The sequence below is a fragment of the Archocentrus centrarchus genome, chromosome 18 (assembly GCF_007364275.1).
Source record: "Archocentrus centrarchus isolate MPI-CPG fArcCen1 chromosome 18, fArcCen1, whole genome shotgun sequence".
Classification (NCBI taxonomy): domain Eukaryota; kingdom Metazoa; phylum Chordata; class Actinopteri; order Cichliformes; family Cichlidae; genus Archocentrus; species Archocentrus centrarchus.
In genome coordinates, this window is record NC_044363.1 from 15,068,750 (window position 1) to 15,085,432 (window position 16,683).

At 40.6% G+C, this 16,683-nt stretch overlaps 1 protein-coding gene across 2 annotated transcripts in view; it reads right to left on the minus strand.

The window, feature by feature from the left end:
- Nucleotides 1-4,765: 4,765 nt before the first annotated feature.
- LOC115796792 (phosphatidylinositol-binding clathrin assembly protein) overlaps nucleotides 4,766-16,683 on the minus strand; it is a 108,290-nt gene continuing 96,372 nt past the window's right edge. Inside the window, exons 15-20 of one of the 2 annotated variants that reach the window (XM_030753225.1) lie at nucleotides 16,445-16,475; nucleotides 15,970-16,102; nucleotides 12,750-12,773; nucleotides 6,680-6,736; nucleotides 5,890-6,006; nucleotides 4,766-5,078 (exon numbers count right to left, since the gene is read on the minus strand). In XM_030753225.1, the coding sequence (XP_030609085.1) occupies nucleotides 5,064-5,078; nucleotides 5,890-6,006; nucleotides 6,680-6,736; nucleotides 12,750-12,773; nucleotides 15,970-16,102; nucleotides 16,445-16,475 (377 nt within the window). In that variant the 3' untranslated portion in view covers nucleotides 4,766-5,063. The remainder of the gene's footprint in view (nucleotides 5,079-5,889; nucleotides 6,007-6,679; nucleotides 6,737-12,749; nucleotides 12,774-15,969; nucleotides 16,103-16,444; nucleotides 16,476-16,683) is intronic. The other variant, XM_030753226.1, reaches the window with a different exon arrangement.

The following is a 16,683-nucleotide window of genomic DNA, read 5'->3' on the forward strand; positions in this document are numbered from 1 at the left end:
AAAAAAAAAAGGGGGGGGGGACAAGAAACACCAACAACAATACAACCATGCACTCCCCGACCTCGGAAAGAGAGCGATGGCTCGCCAGAGAAGAGTCTGCTCGCTCAACACCTCAGCAGACATTTTAATATGACATCAAGGTTCATCTGTGTATCCTTCTCCACTTAGATTCATGCTACAACAATGCAGAGAGGCGGTAGCAGCTTTTTTTTGGTGTTTTTTTAAACGTTGAGAGAAACCTTGCAATGTAGCCACACAAGACTGGCTGGACTGATCCCAGGAGGCCAACAGCAGCAAACAGCGGTCGAGCTGGGAAAGTCCCGGGTGTAAATGCGAGAAAGCATCTGAATTTGAGGCAGGGGAAAGGGCCGAAAAAGCACCCACATGCTCTGCCAAACCCCTCCTTGAGTAACAAAATTACCTATATGATAAAGCTCTAGCAATTACTGGCAAGTTGCATCAACGCTAAAAAGATGAGCCAGGGACAGAAAAACCACTGTAGTTTTTTTTTTCTGTACCCACTCCATCCCTTGACATTTTGAAATCACTTAAGACACAGAGTCAAAGACGAACCTCACTGCAACAGGCAGGACTGGATTCCATGCAGAGAAATTTAAAGCAAAGCTTGAAAAAAAAAAAAAATCTGTTTACATTACTACTACCCCCCCGAAAAAAAAAAAGAGTTCACCTGATTTCACCTCTACATCTTGGCTCTCATTTTACCCATCTTCATTTCAAAGCCTAATGAGACTATTACAAACTTGTTATCAATCATCAGCTCTGCAGTTAGGCCTCGTGTGATTTATTACTTTATCATCCAGGGCTGTGACGACCTGATCCTGGATCAGTGCCAAAAAAAAAAGCAGCTTTTATTTTTGAAGTGTCAATTTATCACACAAGATTAGAGACAGTAAGACATCTGTCCTAGAATATTAAAAAAAGATCTTATTGTTGGTGCCAAAATGGACACATCCATTAAGAAAATATTTTTCTTTTCAAAGCTGGGACTCAAAAGCAAAGGTGGCCCAGACAAGGAGGAGGAAGGGGAGTTTAAGGATGGAGAAGATCCAAATAGTCCATGTTTAGGACACAGTGAACATCAGTAACTGCCAATCTCCAAACTTAGGCATTACTTAAGAATCTCTGGGTCCAGCTGCCATTGTCCTTGGGCTTAGAGTGTAGCCAAGATATCTGGATAAATCCTACTTTTGCTTTCCTACAGAGATGGTGTCCCTGCATGCAACCAAAGGGGAAAACAGAAAGTTTCTGGCAGCAAAGGCCTAAAGATTCTGCATGTTCACGCTCATATTTCCGTTTGCAAAGATAGAGACACATGAGACTGGATGGGAGAAACCTTAGAAAAGCTGAACGTATGTTTCTCGAGCCTGCAAGAAGGCAAAAGTAAACACTTGTTCTTCCGAATTCTAAAACTAAGATGTGACGGAAATGGCAAATGCGTCACCTCTCAGAAACCAGATTTAGCCCGGTGAACAAGCACAAAAACCACTAAATCCAAGACAGAAATGCTGAAGAATTCACTGGTGTAAATGGACAGGAAAAAAACCACTGATAAAGTGCTGTGACATTTCCTGCGTTCTGCTCGAAGATCACTTGTGGCAGTTACTACACTGTTGAGATCTGAGGTGTGCTCAACCACTGGGTACAAATGACATCCCTTCTCTGCGTAGTTGCGGTGCATCACTGCAGAGGTATAATAAAAATCTAACAGGAAACAGAGCTAATCTCTTGATCAACTGTTCCAGTGATTAGTGGATTCACTTGCTACTTTCCAAAATTTTCTTAGGTACCCCTGAACAGCTGGTTGACTGTCAAACTTTTCAGTCACAGCTGAAATCTACTACCATTCAGCTAAAGTTCATTTCCAACACTTCTTGGACTATATACTTCACTAGTTCTAGAAAAGCACCATTTTTGCTCTCCCGTTTGTAACAAAACACCTGGATATTCAACATGTGATTTGCCGTCAAGGTCCAATCAGAGACACTTTGTAGGCTGCTGACATCATGACTGGCAGAGATGGATGGATAGGGAAAAAAAAAGAAAAAAAAAAAAAGACGAGGACCTCATCTACCAAACACTTCAGCAATGTTAAGAAAAAGCTTGAGTACTACAAAGCCTGAGAGCTGCTGAGAGGTTTAATCTACTGCTAAAAGACAGACATCAAGAGAGATAATAGAGCTACAGTTTCTAGACACTGGCAGAGAAGAGGACAGGGTGGGAAGACCTGGTGCAGGAGGTCTTCCCACAGGTTTCAGGGGGATACTTTGAAGAGAGGCTAAGCTAACACAAGACTGCAACAAGAAGCTTCTAGAAGCAGTATCTATCCAACAGCAACAGGGATGAGTGGACAATCTAGACAGAAACTGGTTACTATAGCAATTTTCTTTTTTTTTTTTTTTTTTTTTACATATCTACACATACCAAACAGTGACAAACAGGCTAAAGAAGCATTCTAGAGAAAGACCGACTGGACTAGACAGGCTGAAGCAAGAGTCTAGAGATTTCACAGCAGAGTGGATGATGAGTTCGATGCTGGACAATCACTGATGGCTGGGATGGAGATGCCGGACTCAGAGAGGGGATGGTACTAAAAAAAAAGCTTCAAGTTCGTTGTTAGAATGGCAGGAGAGTAACCTCGAGTTTCCTGCCAAAGTGGCTGGTAGATTTGACAAACCTATTATACTGTAAAACCCTAAACTACCGCTACACACTTCAAATCTCTCAACTTTTTCATACCAGAAAAAAACAAAACAAAAAACAGCTCTGCTACGGCAGGATAGCCACTTCAGTGCAAAATTTTTGCATGTGCATTTTTGCAACAAAATTTGACTTTATAAAAACAAAATCAAGCCCATTTCGTGTCTGGCTTAAAACTTGACCCTCAGAGATAGCCCTCGATGAAAAAAGAAAATACATATGCATAAATGTGTAAGGATACACGTGAACACACTACAAGTCATTATGCATAAATACATCCATAGTCAAACTCATGGGGGATGGATGCTTTGGCTGAGCTAAAGAGAGTCAAATTTGATCCCCACCGATTCTTGGAACCGCAGAGCAAGGGTGATGCCACGGGTTCAGTGTCGCACTTACAGCCACTCACTTTGATTCAGTGCAATTTAAAGTGGATTCAACTTGATTCACTAACATTTAACTCACTCACTCTGTGTTGCTGCCATCAATCACTGGCACATAATGTGGATCTGCCAAGAGGTTGTACCTAATGGAAAAAAGCTCAAATCCTTGAAGTCTGGTTGGTGAAGTAGACAAGAAAAACAGATACACACAGATGGATCTAGCTGCTGCTGCAAAATAGACAAACCACAGGCTAACAATGCTAATTAACACTCAGAAAACAAAAATACAGATTTCTCCCATTTCTTGAACTGACCATCAAGGTAAGCAGGATGTCTGGTTGGAGGTCTCGTCACACTAACATTTAACACAGCAAACCTCTCTGGCAGAACAGCAGTGATTAGAAAATGCTCTCTTAAGATGTCTGCTAAATTTTTCAAATCAACTGTTGTGGTTTTTGATAGAAAACTGTTGCCACCAGGGTCCGTTTCGCAACTTGAAATTTTGAGAAAATTACCCCAAATTTCAAGTTAGCTCTGCCTTTTATGGAAACAAGCTTCCATAATCTGATGCTCTGAACACAGGTCATTTCTCTTTTATTTGGTTATGACAGTTTTCACTGTTTAGTGGCTTAAGGAAAATCTGTAATGGTGCTGATCTTATTCTATTGTAGCTTATTAGGTACGTATATAGTCCAGTTTTATTTGTGTTTCTCAGTCAAAATACTATGAATGTATTTTGAATAAACCTTTTAGTTTGCTGTCTAATAGATTCAATTTGAGTTTTCAGGGGATGATTCTTGTGGTTTTTACCCATTAGCTAACAAAGTACACGGTAGGTTGCTAACTCACAAGCTAACAAAATTGCTGACACAGTATTAACTATATTAAAGAGCCAATTTCAATGTCTTTTTTTTAATAAACTAAATTTCAAGATGTTATTTTAAGACTAGCAAAATGTTAGCTGTTAGCTCAGTTTTGCTGTGTCACTTTTTAGTGTGACTAGGCCTTAAAGATGATTTTATACTGCGCTAGCATGTTGTGGCTGCTAACTGCTATCTTTCCGTGTGTATCTGTAGCTTTAAGAGGAGAAAAACAATGCATTATGAGTAACAAAGACTTCAGCTTAAAACCCTTAACAACAAAATGCTCAATTAGTATTAACAAATGCTTCAACAAATTGCTGTACAAGCCCCGATAACATTCAGGAAAAATTGGCGAAGAAAACAGACAGAAAAATACAAATATATCCCAACAGAGCGGAAAATTACAGGAAACACACTCGAGAGGATTTGCCACTAAAGCTCTCGCTGAGCGGACAGTTGTGGATGCAGACAGCGAGCGAGGGTGGGGATGGAGAGGAGGTCCATAGGAGAGGTATTGTCTGAAACAACTACTCTGCACACACACAACAAACACTTGTCCTCTCGTAAGTGCTCCTAAGTCGCCGTTGCAGGCGAACAGTGAAGCAGAGAGGACAAAATAGCACCAGTATGAAATAAAGCTAATTCTGCAGCAGAGACTCTCATAGCAGTCAGATACATTCAGCCTGACTGAAAACCAGAGGTAGGATTTCCTCAATCCCCTCTCCCCATCTTTCTCTCTCGTCCTTATTCCCTCTCCTGATACGTCACTCCATCGATAGGATTTAAAACACAAATCAGACAATAAACAGAGAAGCTACGCACACACACACACACACATGCACAAGGAGTAGTTTCAGACAACAACTGGCCAGGATGACATCTTCCCCATCGCACCCCTCCATCGCTCAGTCCCTCCGTTTCATCATCTTCTCTTCCCCTTTCCAACTTGAGTTTTGGTGTCAGCCCGGTTATCTTGTGTCAGTCTGTCGTTTTAGCTTGATCAAATCATCCTTCTGTCCATCTGATCATCGTCCTCTTGTGGTTTTTGTATGCTGTTTGTATGTCGCTTTTGGCACTCTGCTTCCCCCTCCTGACTGGATTACATAAACTGCATCTGATCAAACAAAGAAAACAGAATATGATAGTGATCAAAACAGTTTTTCCTGAGAAACTGGTGTTCAGACGGCAGCAAAGAATTTCTTGATGGGAAGTTACACAAACTACAAAAGGAGGATGAGAAAAGTGGCAAGATAAAGAGGGATCATGAGACAATTAACTGGATAGATCAGAAAAACATTTATTCTACGAAAAATATTAGTATATCAGTATATAGAGGCTAATTTACAACATGGAGCCCTGCTCTAAAAAGCTGTCACAGATTTAACACTGTGCATGGATTTAAGAAATAAGTGTTTAAAGTTAAAGTTTTTTACAGCATGTGTAGTTTATGTTAGTTAACTAGTGACAGAACCGAAAACTCAGTGGAAAACAAGGAAACTGATATTAAAAAGCAATCTAAGGGGGTCACGCCTGTACTGCCCTTGTAATCAGTTTAAAATGTTAAAAAAAAAAGGATATACTGCCCACTTTCACTCTGCTGCATGAACATGATATTTACAGTTTAAACTGATGGTGTAATTATAATAAGCGCAGTCCTGAATCCTGATCTGGATCTTTCTCAAAAATGAACCTTCTCTAAGCTGGCCTGAGCTCCATGTTTGGAAAAAAAAAATTTCATGCAAATCAATTCATAACTTTCTGATCTAATCCTGCAAACACACTGTTAAACAAACTGATCACATAACCAGCCTGGACAAAGTAATAATGTCAGGGTGACTTAGAGTCCAACATTTTCAATCCCATCAAGTGATTTTACACTGTAAGGTAATAATTAGCTGTGAAGATATTAAATATGTATGTGTTACCTGGGCTCCGGGGATGGGTGCAAAGGGGTTAGTGGGTCTGAGAACAGGCTGGTTGTACATCATTGGCTGTGGAGCCATCACAGGCACCCCACCCATCTGACCCATCTGGGGAGGAACCTGGAGCAAGGTAAAACAGGGAGAGATGTTTAAAAAAATTAAAACCAAAAAAAACCCAGAAAAAACAGAAACACAAATGTTCAAGGAAGACTGTGTTATACCCAGTAAGGCAAAAAAAACAAAACAAAAACACAGAAGTTGAAACAAATGTGCGTTCTGCCTGCTTCATACTGAGTGGCAGCCTGTTACAGCAGCTCATGTTGCTGTTATTTTTTAAATGATTTTAATCAACCAATGAAGTCAAATTTTCTTGCTCATTGCATTTGATCTGAAGGTGAAATGGCTCATTTTTGTTTTGCAAGTCTCATCAAGTCAAGTCAGTCAAGTCTACTAGTCCAATGGGACAGTCTTCACGAGCTGAACATGCTCACAGTTTTCAGCTAGCCCTGTGATCCTGGAGCAACTATGGAGGAGAGGACAGGGTTACAGAACTAGAGCTAAGTGGATGAATATAAACCGCAGACTCCAGCTATCATCATAGGGAACGTGAGGTGCTTGGACAACAACTTTGTGAGTATTTACTGAGCTAGCGAATTCCTAACTTTTGGGATAAATGAAGTATATCCTAAAGTCAAAAGCTGAACTGATGGTTGATATGAGAAGAAAAAAAAAACAAAAACGACATCTAACACACATAACATGCGTGGTAATATGTTACTATGTGCATGCTCACCATTCCATACACAGGCACTTGCGGTGTGGTCATGGGGAAAGCCATGGGAGCTGGAGCCTGGCAGAAAACAGAAAAACAGGGGTCAACAACCCGAACAAAATCACCCGAGTCAAACATTTCATGGTTTTTGTCACATTTGGTTTCAAACTGACAGAAAAAACTCACAATAAAACCTACTTCATGTGCAAGGAGAGTACATTTAATGCTCAAGTATGTGCACATTAGGAGCAGAATAACAGCATGCAGCAGGGGTACTTAGTGGATTCCCACTGAGCGCAATCATTACCACTCCTTTAAAAGGGGGTGGCTCAATAGGACAGTGATTGGCCCTGCCCTGCTCACTTCGCAAATCAAATTCACTACAGCTGAATAGGCTTCAAATTCAATGTGATGGGCAATTTGTAGCCGTCGTTTACAACCCGTGCGTATTTGCATCAAAGCCGCCCGATTTCTGCTCGACAAACTGGTAATTTATGGAGTGTGAGTGTCCGCGAATGTCCTGGAGGGAAATCAGTTTACAAGATGAGACAGGTAGGTGCAGTGCGGCGTGCCTCTTGCACAACAATAGGCGATCGATAGAGTAGTATTAATATTAACAGTTGTCAGATGAGTTATCCATTACCTGCAGCTTGTGGAGTACATACCACTCTGACATCTGTCAACCATAACCAGTAAGGATCTCAGTGGGTTTTGGGAGTGCCTGATAGCATCTGCTATCACATAACTGCACAAGAGTCAGAAGCAGTGACTGCCTGTTCTGCTGCAGGTCAGCCCTGCCCACCGCACTGTTTCCAAAACCCCATTAAAAACAGCTGCATTCACAGACCTAATCCATCATTGTAAATGGGACAACCATGGCATTTTTAACAACTATAAAGCCTCAATCATAGTGCTGAGAGAAATAACAGCATGGATTAATTAAATCAGTACAATATTTCTATTAAACATAGCAATTAGCTGCACGGTAAAGTCATACAAAACCTCAGCAGTCTTATGTAAAATGAGGAGCTACATGAATCAAGGGATTGTACCGGTGGGTTTAATTGCATTAGCATTACCCTTTGCTACTTATGCAGCGACACCTTAAAAAGGAACTGTTGTGGTCATTTCAAATGATGTATTTTTAGTCTTGGGCTCCACCAGTGTAGCTTTGCATGATTCACAAGTCAAAATAATTCATATTTATCTCATGTCGGGCCTCTGTGCAGTCTCTCAGTTCATCTACTGTCTGAAACTAGCTGTTACCTCCTCTCCTCCACCACCACTAACTTTGTTTCTCACTAGCTGCCCTGTCTAATCATTAAAATAAATAAACTGCATTTTTCCTACTTTTATTATCTTGATGAAATGAGAACTACAGTTCTCATTTCATCATCTGATGCGACCACTTTATTCTAAGATATACAAAGTAATGTGACAACCTTACAGGATGATTTATTACCTCATTTGATCTGATTTGATTGTGCGTGCTATGTGAGGTTTTGCAGACTACAGCATTTTAAACATTATGGAATGTGAGCCAAAGAAATAAAAAAAAAAAATACTATAAAAAATACTGCATCTGAACATCAGATGAATATCTTTTAAAATGATTTTAAAAGATATGCAGAAGATGAAGATTGGTGATCTTGGTTAAGAGCCCCCTATCTAACCTTTTCCACTTGAACCACGAGTGACAGCAACACTTCAGCACAGTGGGTTAAAGCAGTAAGCTCACTAACTCTGAATGGCTGTCTGTGGCAGATGAGGCTAAAGGTTATGATAAAGGAACCTATATGAAAACACGGGTGTAGAGGAACGCGTGCACAAAAGGTGATTCTATGTTTTTTGGCCATGGATTTACAGATGCATAATTAAAAGATGAGCGTGGCTTCCAGGTCTGAAATACAAGAATGCTTTAATCCTGCATTCTTTTTAATGGCCAGCAGCGATCGACTCCTCTGGTTGCAAAAGCTTAAAAAGCTGTACATAAGTCTATAGCAGCCATTCACTCTAGCCATTTAAGGTTAGAGTAATGAGTAATATCACAAACTCACCACCTCCTATTACCAGTTTTAATTCACTTTTTATATAAATAAATACATTTATATAAATATGTAACTAACTATGCATACTTATGAGTAATTTCAAACTGAATTTGACCCCCCAGATCCCTCTGGGGTTGTGTCAGAAGGGGATCCGGTGTAAAAATCAGTGAAATCAAACATGGAGCTACCGACCGAGACAACCTCTCGTGATTAAGGGAGCAGCTGAAAGCAGCTTCTTACTAGAGTCAAAGGATGAACGCCTGAAACACTTTTGATTTACAGTGTAATTTGCTTCATGAGCTTTTCCACGCACTAGTTTCCAAGAGTACCAAGAATAACTGTTACTCTTCATTTGTTCTTATACTTGCATAGACTAACGTGTAGGCTGGCTAGCTTTCTCCTTTTCCTGTATACTTGGTGGTTGTCAAACACCTTTTTGAGGCATTTTTGCCACTTTCTGAATTGGGACTCTTAACACTGCAGTGGCACTGCTAGGAATTAATGGTGGATGGGAAGTGAAAGAAGCTGCAATGTGGGCTTAAAATGCTTACAAAAAACATTTTAAAACCCCTTCAAAATGGATTTTCCGAGGCCGCGCTTGATTTCAAAACCATTAAAATCGCCAACTTTGACCCTCTCTCAGGGTGGAAAGACCTTGCCACAGTTCTTTCACATTTCATGTGGGACAGCCCAAATTTGCACAGTGCATACTCTGGTTAAAAAAAAAAGGCACACCTGTGAACCGTCCTCAGGAGGTAATCAATCTGCCTGTTCAGTATTCAAGAAAGTTCTCGCCTTTGTAGAGCGAGCTGTGACAGTTGCTCATGAACATTAATCAAACTGAAGTTTAAGAAAAGGAGCCAATTCAGCCAAAAAAGACTCCAATTTATCTGTCAGATACATTTATTGCCTGCTCAGCAATTCATCAGTGGCTTTGTGTTTTTAACATTTGAACCCTGATTAAAGATTAAATTGACTTTACTGTCATCTGCACCCGAATCACTCATTAATTTGCAAACCATCTGCCTCTGCTTTCCCCGTCTTCATGCCTGCTTCTGCAAAATGACAGCGAGTATCATTTTTATTCTTTATTTTTTCTAAACACGACAAGACGTCGGAGAGAAAAAAAGGAAAAGGAAAAAAAAAAAAAAACAGAAGGTGAGACACTGTTTATGCACCGCTGCAGATTCTCCACCGGTGCTTTTGTCCATCTGTCTTGACACCGCTGTTGGCTCTCAACGTTATAACATGCGATACAGCTTTCAGTTTGCTCTTTTAATGCTCAGTCTATCGCCTGCTGTTTCTATCCTTCACCAGCACGTCTACCTGCCTACCTGTGCATTTAAAGAAAAGAAAGGGGAAAAAAAAAAAAAAAAGTCTTTTCTCTGCATCTTTCATCCCAAGTTTTCAGCTTTCACAGCTGAACTTCTGCTGCTCCCTTTGCCATCTCCTTGGCACAAGCGACTCGCTTCTTTCTGTACTTTCTATGCAAAGTCAGACATCTGACCTTGAATGACCTGCCATTCTCAATGAAAGTTAAGAAAGGAAAAAATGTTTTTTGATGGCATTTTGAATATCCAGCCAGCAGAGACTGTTACAACCTTGCCCTTCTGTTGAGAATCTCAGATGTGGGAGTTTCAATTATCATGCGTGAAGCGTGACAGCCTGCTTATTCCTGTTACCTGTGATGTCGCGCATATTCCTTCCACTTGCTGCTATGATTTATTTATTATCTTATGGCTTACGGGAGGTTATGTGAGTCGCTCTGAAGTCACAGATAATACTGCATATTCTGTTTCTCGGGGACAGTAATGAGCAGTTCTATTAATATTTCCCTCTCTAAGCTGTATTTGGTTTAAAGCTGATGCATTTTTTTTTTTTTTGTCTTTGCTTGTCTTGCTGAATGCACAGTGAAGGCAGGATCGCAGCCACCGCTGACCAAACCAGGCAGGGATTTCTGCCTTTTAATATGTAAGAGGTGAAAAGTTTGTCCTGCTGAATTAATCCCAGAGGCAGTTTCTGTTCTTGCTTGCTTGTCAGTGGGAGTTCAAGGTGAAATAATGCAACACCTTAAGAATTAGTTGGTTTTGGCATTCCACACATCTGTTTCTCTACTTAAGATGCAGAACTCTAAAAATAAATAAATAAAAATACCAGCAAACACAGATTTTATTGAGAAAAGAAAATGGTGCATTAGGACTCATTACAGTCACATTTTCGTGCTCTAGTGCAGGCTTTTTTAAAGTGGACCTACAGTATTATGCTTTTTCTTATTTTCAAGGCTTTTTTTCCCCCTCCTCGTCCTGACTGTATTATGTCAGTGATGTGGGATGTACCCAATATATAACCACCCACCTGCTGCTTATTGCAAAGGGGGTAGCCAATCAGTGTGTTTAATGGGAAAGGAGCTAAAATACTTGTTTTAGATAAACAGATGCACTCAGGAGCTGCACATAAGTGTCTTAGTAAACAAAAAAATGTATGACTTTAAAAACATGGTGCTTCACTGAGAATCGTGGCAGAGTGCTGCCCGCAGTGATCAAACTCTCGACTGTGTCGCACTCTTCTTCACTGCTTTGTTTTGATCAGAGTCATTAAAGAGGAGGCTTCACACTAATATGTGTTTCACTCTTTCCTCCGTGTGTTCGGTTGTATTGCTGCTGTGCTTCAACCTTAAAATCCATTTTCTTGACTTTCGTCTGTCGTTAAATATCAAAAACTGGCTTTTTGCTCGCTCTTAAACATGACAGCAATTGTTGCTTTTGTCATCTATGAAGCTTTAAGGCAGCTGATGGGTTTCAAGAGCTTAAGATAGCATTGCATAAAAGCATAAAACGTGGTTTATCAAACTTACATTTAGAAAAATAGCAACAGTTGGATTATTTAATGAGTTATGTATGGCAGATATATTTTTAAACATTATGTACCACTGTAGTACTCCAAAATACTACCCAGCAAACATCTCAGCATTGAGTGACTGACGCCTGGAGGTCGTTTCTCGACATCTAGTCTTGGTTGCCGTTGGCTTGGCGTACTTCTTGAACGTTGCCTGGACGTCTTGTTAGACGTTCTTAACCTCTCACTCCGGGTCCCATTCCGCATTAACTGACTACACACAAAAAGTCTCGCTTCACATGTTTATGATAATGACAATAGCCTGCACCGATGGTTGAGCAGTCCAGACAAGTTAGAGCCATTAAAAGCAACAAACGCGATTCAATTTACATGCAGATCAAGGCAAAAGGCTGAAAAGTGTTGTTTACGTTTTAAAAAAAAAATCTGTATGTAGAGCGAACATTGTGTGACTGTCTGTTCACAAGCATTTAGCAACGAAATTAGCTGCCAATCAATCAAAGACGCATGCCTTTAACTTCTTGATTGCAGCAATCTGATCTATATGTGATGTTCTGTCTGGCTGGACCTCTACTGCATGTGAAGCTTTTGCCATCGTACAGAAATAATGTCACCGTTTCATCCATGTTTGCCAAACAGTACCAATAAACCTCTGGCGAGTACCTGGAGCAACACTGCGCGACCCTTGTTTGTTGTAATGAGGTGCAACAGTGTGGTTCTTATTGTTCTTGGATAACAACGGAGCTCCACAGAACACAGGGCTATGAGATAGAAAGCATCTGATGCACTTCTAAGTGGATCAGTTTGCTGTTGGTTTTTGTTTCTGTTTCATGGGATTTGTTGACAGGAGGAAAAACACGGATAATAACCCGATGAACAGCTGACAAATTAGACGCCGATCTTTAAAAGAGACTCAGAAGAATGCGCTTCCGGAAGGTATTATTAGGGAGAGACAGCGCCTTGTTCCAACTTACATTAGCAGTGCAGATTATTAGTTTCTTTAGAGGTGAGAAGGTTATTGATGATAATTGTGCGAGAGCAGGATGAGATTCTTTTTTAAACAAGTGTCTCTGGGGAACACAAGTAAAAGAGGAGGTGACAGGGAAAGAGATGAAGAGGAGGATACTCAGGAGAGACATTTCTGAGCAGCTCGTTAAGACTTGTCTTACTAAACAGAGATAAGTACTTACATAACTAGTATAGAACATTCCATTCTGCATCAGGACGCAACGAGGAAAAGAGACAAAAAACAGAGAAAGACAGAAAGGAGGAAGGTAGGCAAAGAGGCAGAGAGGAGGAGCAGCAAGGTGATGGGACAGGTAAAAGTGGAAGAAAATGAGGGAAGATGATGAAAGAGGGAGGCAAAAATGGTACAATGAGGTAGTGATGAAGATATGGTTTGGGGGGGGGGGGGGGGGGGGGGGGGGGGGGGCAAGAGTGAAAGAAAAGTTAGAAGTGCACCATAAGCAAAGGAAATAAGCAAGAAAATAAAGAACGAGGGGTCACAACGTCAATGTGTACAGATGTCAAAGGCAGTGTGGGGAAAACAGGACAAGAAGATGACAATGCAAAAAAACCCCAAAAACAGTCGCGATAAAGCAGAACACGAGCAAAGAAGGGAAGGAAGACGAGTGGATGACGGTGCAAAATGAGCGGAAGAAATAGACGAGGAGGGTGAGTGGGACAGGAAGGAGAGATTAGAGGGGATGACAGCAGAGGTGAAAGCGAGGGAAGAAAGGAAGAAAAGGAGGGGAAAAAAAGAAAAGATCAACAGGAGGAGAAAATGAGAGAAAAAGGGGAAGTGGAGGGTTAGTGACAGTTTGTCCCCGTCAGCCAGAAATTGCAGTCAAGAGATCAGGAGGACAATCAGGAGCTGCCAGGATCAGCAAACACACATAAAAAAACCCCACCACACACACACACACACACACCCACAGAGCCCGCATGCACAGGCAGCTATATAATGCAATGAGTCAATACAACAAAGAACACCACACAGACATGCACAGACATTTACAGCACTCAGTCTGAGAACTGCAACAGTTTTAGATTAGCTCCATGTCTTACAAAGTGTTTGCAAGTTTCAATCAGCTCAATATTACACTGTATGTTGGTGAGAATCCAAACTAAATATTTAAACAGATTTTGTCTCCAGCACTGGCAGAAACATGAAAGGAAACCGAATACTTTCACTGACATTTTGGGAACTTTGCTTTCTGGCACAGAGTGAGATGAGAAGACACCACACCCCCCTCACAGTGAGTACATGGATGTGTTATCTCTGGAAAGATAGTGGAATGTAGTCACCCCCCATGTCTACTCTTTACACAGAGACTAACTGTTGGCTGTAAGTCTGGATATACCATAGCACATACCTGTGCATAAAATGTAAGATTTTCATCACAGAATGTATAAAAATGGAGGGATGCAACTTTGTGGTTTGAATCCAAGCTTAAACAAACTTTCCTCAGATTGGGACTGCTCAGGTTGCAAGAAGTCGTCCAGTTGTAGGAAAATTACCCTATTTCTTACTTATCACCTCAGACTTTGATAGGTTTATGGTCTCAGACTATTCCGTAAAACTTGGATCAAACAACTACTTCGTGATTTTCAGTTTGCAAATTGTGGTTCACATAAGAATTAACAAAGATGACACTTCCTTTATATCTCACATGATTTTAACCAGCTAACCTGAGCAAAGTGAGCTGCTAGAAGAGCTTTAAGAGTGGCATCTTCTCATGTGCCTCTCAGCACCAAAGCAAACAGCCATATTTCCCAAAATGCCATAAGCCAGAGCATATCCAAATGAACAACAAGGAGTCTTGACCTGCTTCTGTGAGACTTAATGAATCCTCAAAGAATAACTCTGATTTACTACAAGTCTCATTTTCATAGTTTTGGGCATCATTCATCAAACCTGGTTGCAACAAAAGTCAATTAGGAAGAGAAACATGACCAAATACAGTTGTGCTCCAAAGTTTACATACCCCAGCAGAATTTTTGCTTTCTTGACCTTTTTTTCTCCAGAGAATATGAATGATAACACAAAAAAAATCTTTTCCACTCATGCTTAGTGGTTAGGTGAAACCATTTATTGATAAACACCCAACCACTAAGCACGAGTGGATGAGTGCTATTACAGCAACAGATCAATAAGATTGTCAAAGACACTTCAATAATTAATAACTGATTGCAGGAAAACTGTTAGAATGGTTGATATGGTAGGTGGAAGCAGGCAACCAGTCTTTAGATTGTGACTGGATGTTTAAACCTGATAATAAACACTCACTGGCCACTTCTGTTAGCTACACTTGTTCAACTGCTTGTTAACGCAAATATCTAATCAGCCAATGACGTGGCAGCCTTCTTTATGCCAAAGGTCAGAGGAGAATGGCCAGAGTGCCTCCAGCTGAATGCAATAGTAACTCAGCCAAGGTGTACAGAAGAGCATCTCTGAACCCACAACACATGAAGTTTTTATCTTTTTAACCACTGCCTTAGAGAGGATGCTAAACTGCATTTCACTGTTTTAACATTGTCCTTAACATTGTTTTTCTCAGTGACAATAAAACGCTATTCTATTCTATGAACCTTGAAGCAGATGGGCTACAGCAGCAGAAGACTACACTGGATGCCACTCCTGTCAGCTGAGAACAGGAAACAGGCTACAATTCACACATGCTCACCAAAACTGGACAATTGAATATTGGAAAGGGTGCAGGTTTAGCCCACCAAGTTTAGCAGGTGACCCATATGACCACAGAGTACCCATCGTCTGATGGCTGCTTCCAGCAGGATAACTCACCATGTCACAAAGCTCAAACCATCTTAAACTGGTTTTTTTGAACATGACAATGAGTTCACTGTACTCAGATGGTCTCAACAGATTTCAATCCGATATGTGGTGGAACAGGGGATTCACATCATGGATGTGCAGCTGACAAATCTGCAGCAACTGTGTGATGCTATCATGACAGTATGGACCATAATATCTGAGGAATGTTTCCAGCACCTTGCTGTATGTGTGCCATGAAGAATTAAGACAATTCTGAAGGAGAAAGATAAATCTGAACTAGCAAGGCGTACCTAATGAAGTGAACAATGAGTGTAGATTTTACTTTTGATCTTTGCTTTCTTTTCCAAACTTGCCAGTTTGTTTCCAAACCAACCCAACTCCATGGCTCCATTTTCTTGCCATAATTGACGATATCCTCAAAATCAGCAAGTTAACCTGATAAATCCAAAGTAGGCCACTAACAGGAATGATGCCAAAAATGTCAAATGAGAAAATTGTGATAAACCAAAAATTATCCAAGGTTTTCATACCTTGATGGATGCTTTGAGCGAAGTGATTGCTTTGTGCAATTCTCTATAGCAGGTGGGTATTTGTGCATGCTTTGGTCTCCTTACCACATGTGGTACAGGCATGGGCTGTGGGGCCATGGGCGCTGGACTCCACTGTGTGGTCGACATGGTCTTATTTTGCCAGTTTTGGCCACCTGTCAGCTTCTTCTCTCCAGGCTGGCTCCACTGCATCTCTGGCCTGTGGAGGTCAAGCAGAGCAGCAAAACAAGGATTTCTTTTCTTTTCTTCTTTAAATTCAGTTTCACCTGCTTTACCTTAAGACTCTTTATTACACAATTAGCCAATTAATTTTAGATTATTTAACATCATTAAATTCTACTTTAATGCCACAGATGTAATTGGTCACAAATGCATGCGTATATTAAGCAGTTTATAACAAATATGTTATTTTAATATTTGTGCTGAAAGTTGTCTGTTGAGTTTCCTGAAGAAGAACAGCTTGAAGGTGTATATTTATTTTGCTATTGCAGGGACTGCAGACAATTCAGAAAAAGCATCATCACGACTCAACAAAACTTACTTTTTGGCAGGGGTCCCACCAAACTGCAGATCTGTGGAGGGTTGGAAACGGAGAAAGTGAGTGATCGTAGTTAAAAGACAGTGAAATGAAAGTACAGGCAGGAAGGAATTTCAGCCTTAGATGCTGTTTGTCTCTTTTAGCTTTCTTCTCTCATTTGCTCATGAAAAGAGATAAATTTCTGCAAGCGAATAACTAATTCCAACCAAACAGATGAAGTGAAAGTAAGAGAAATATGCAAT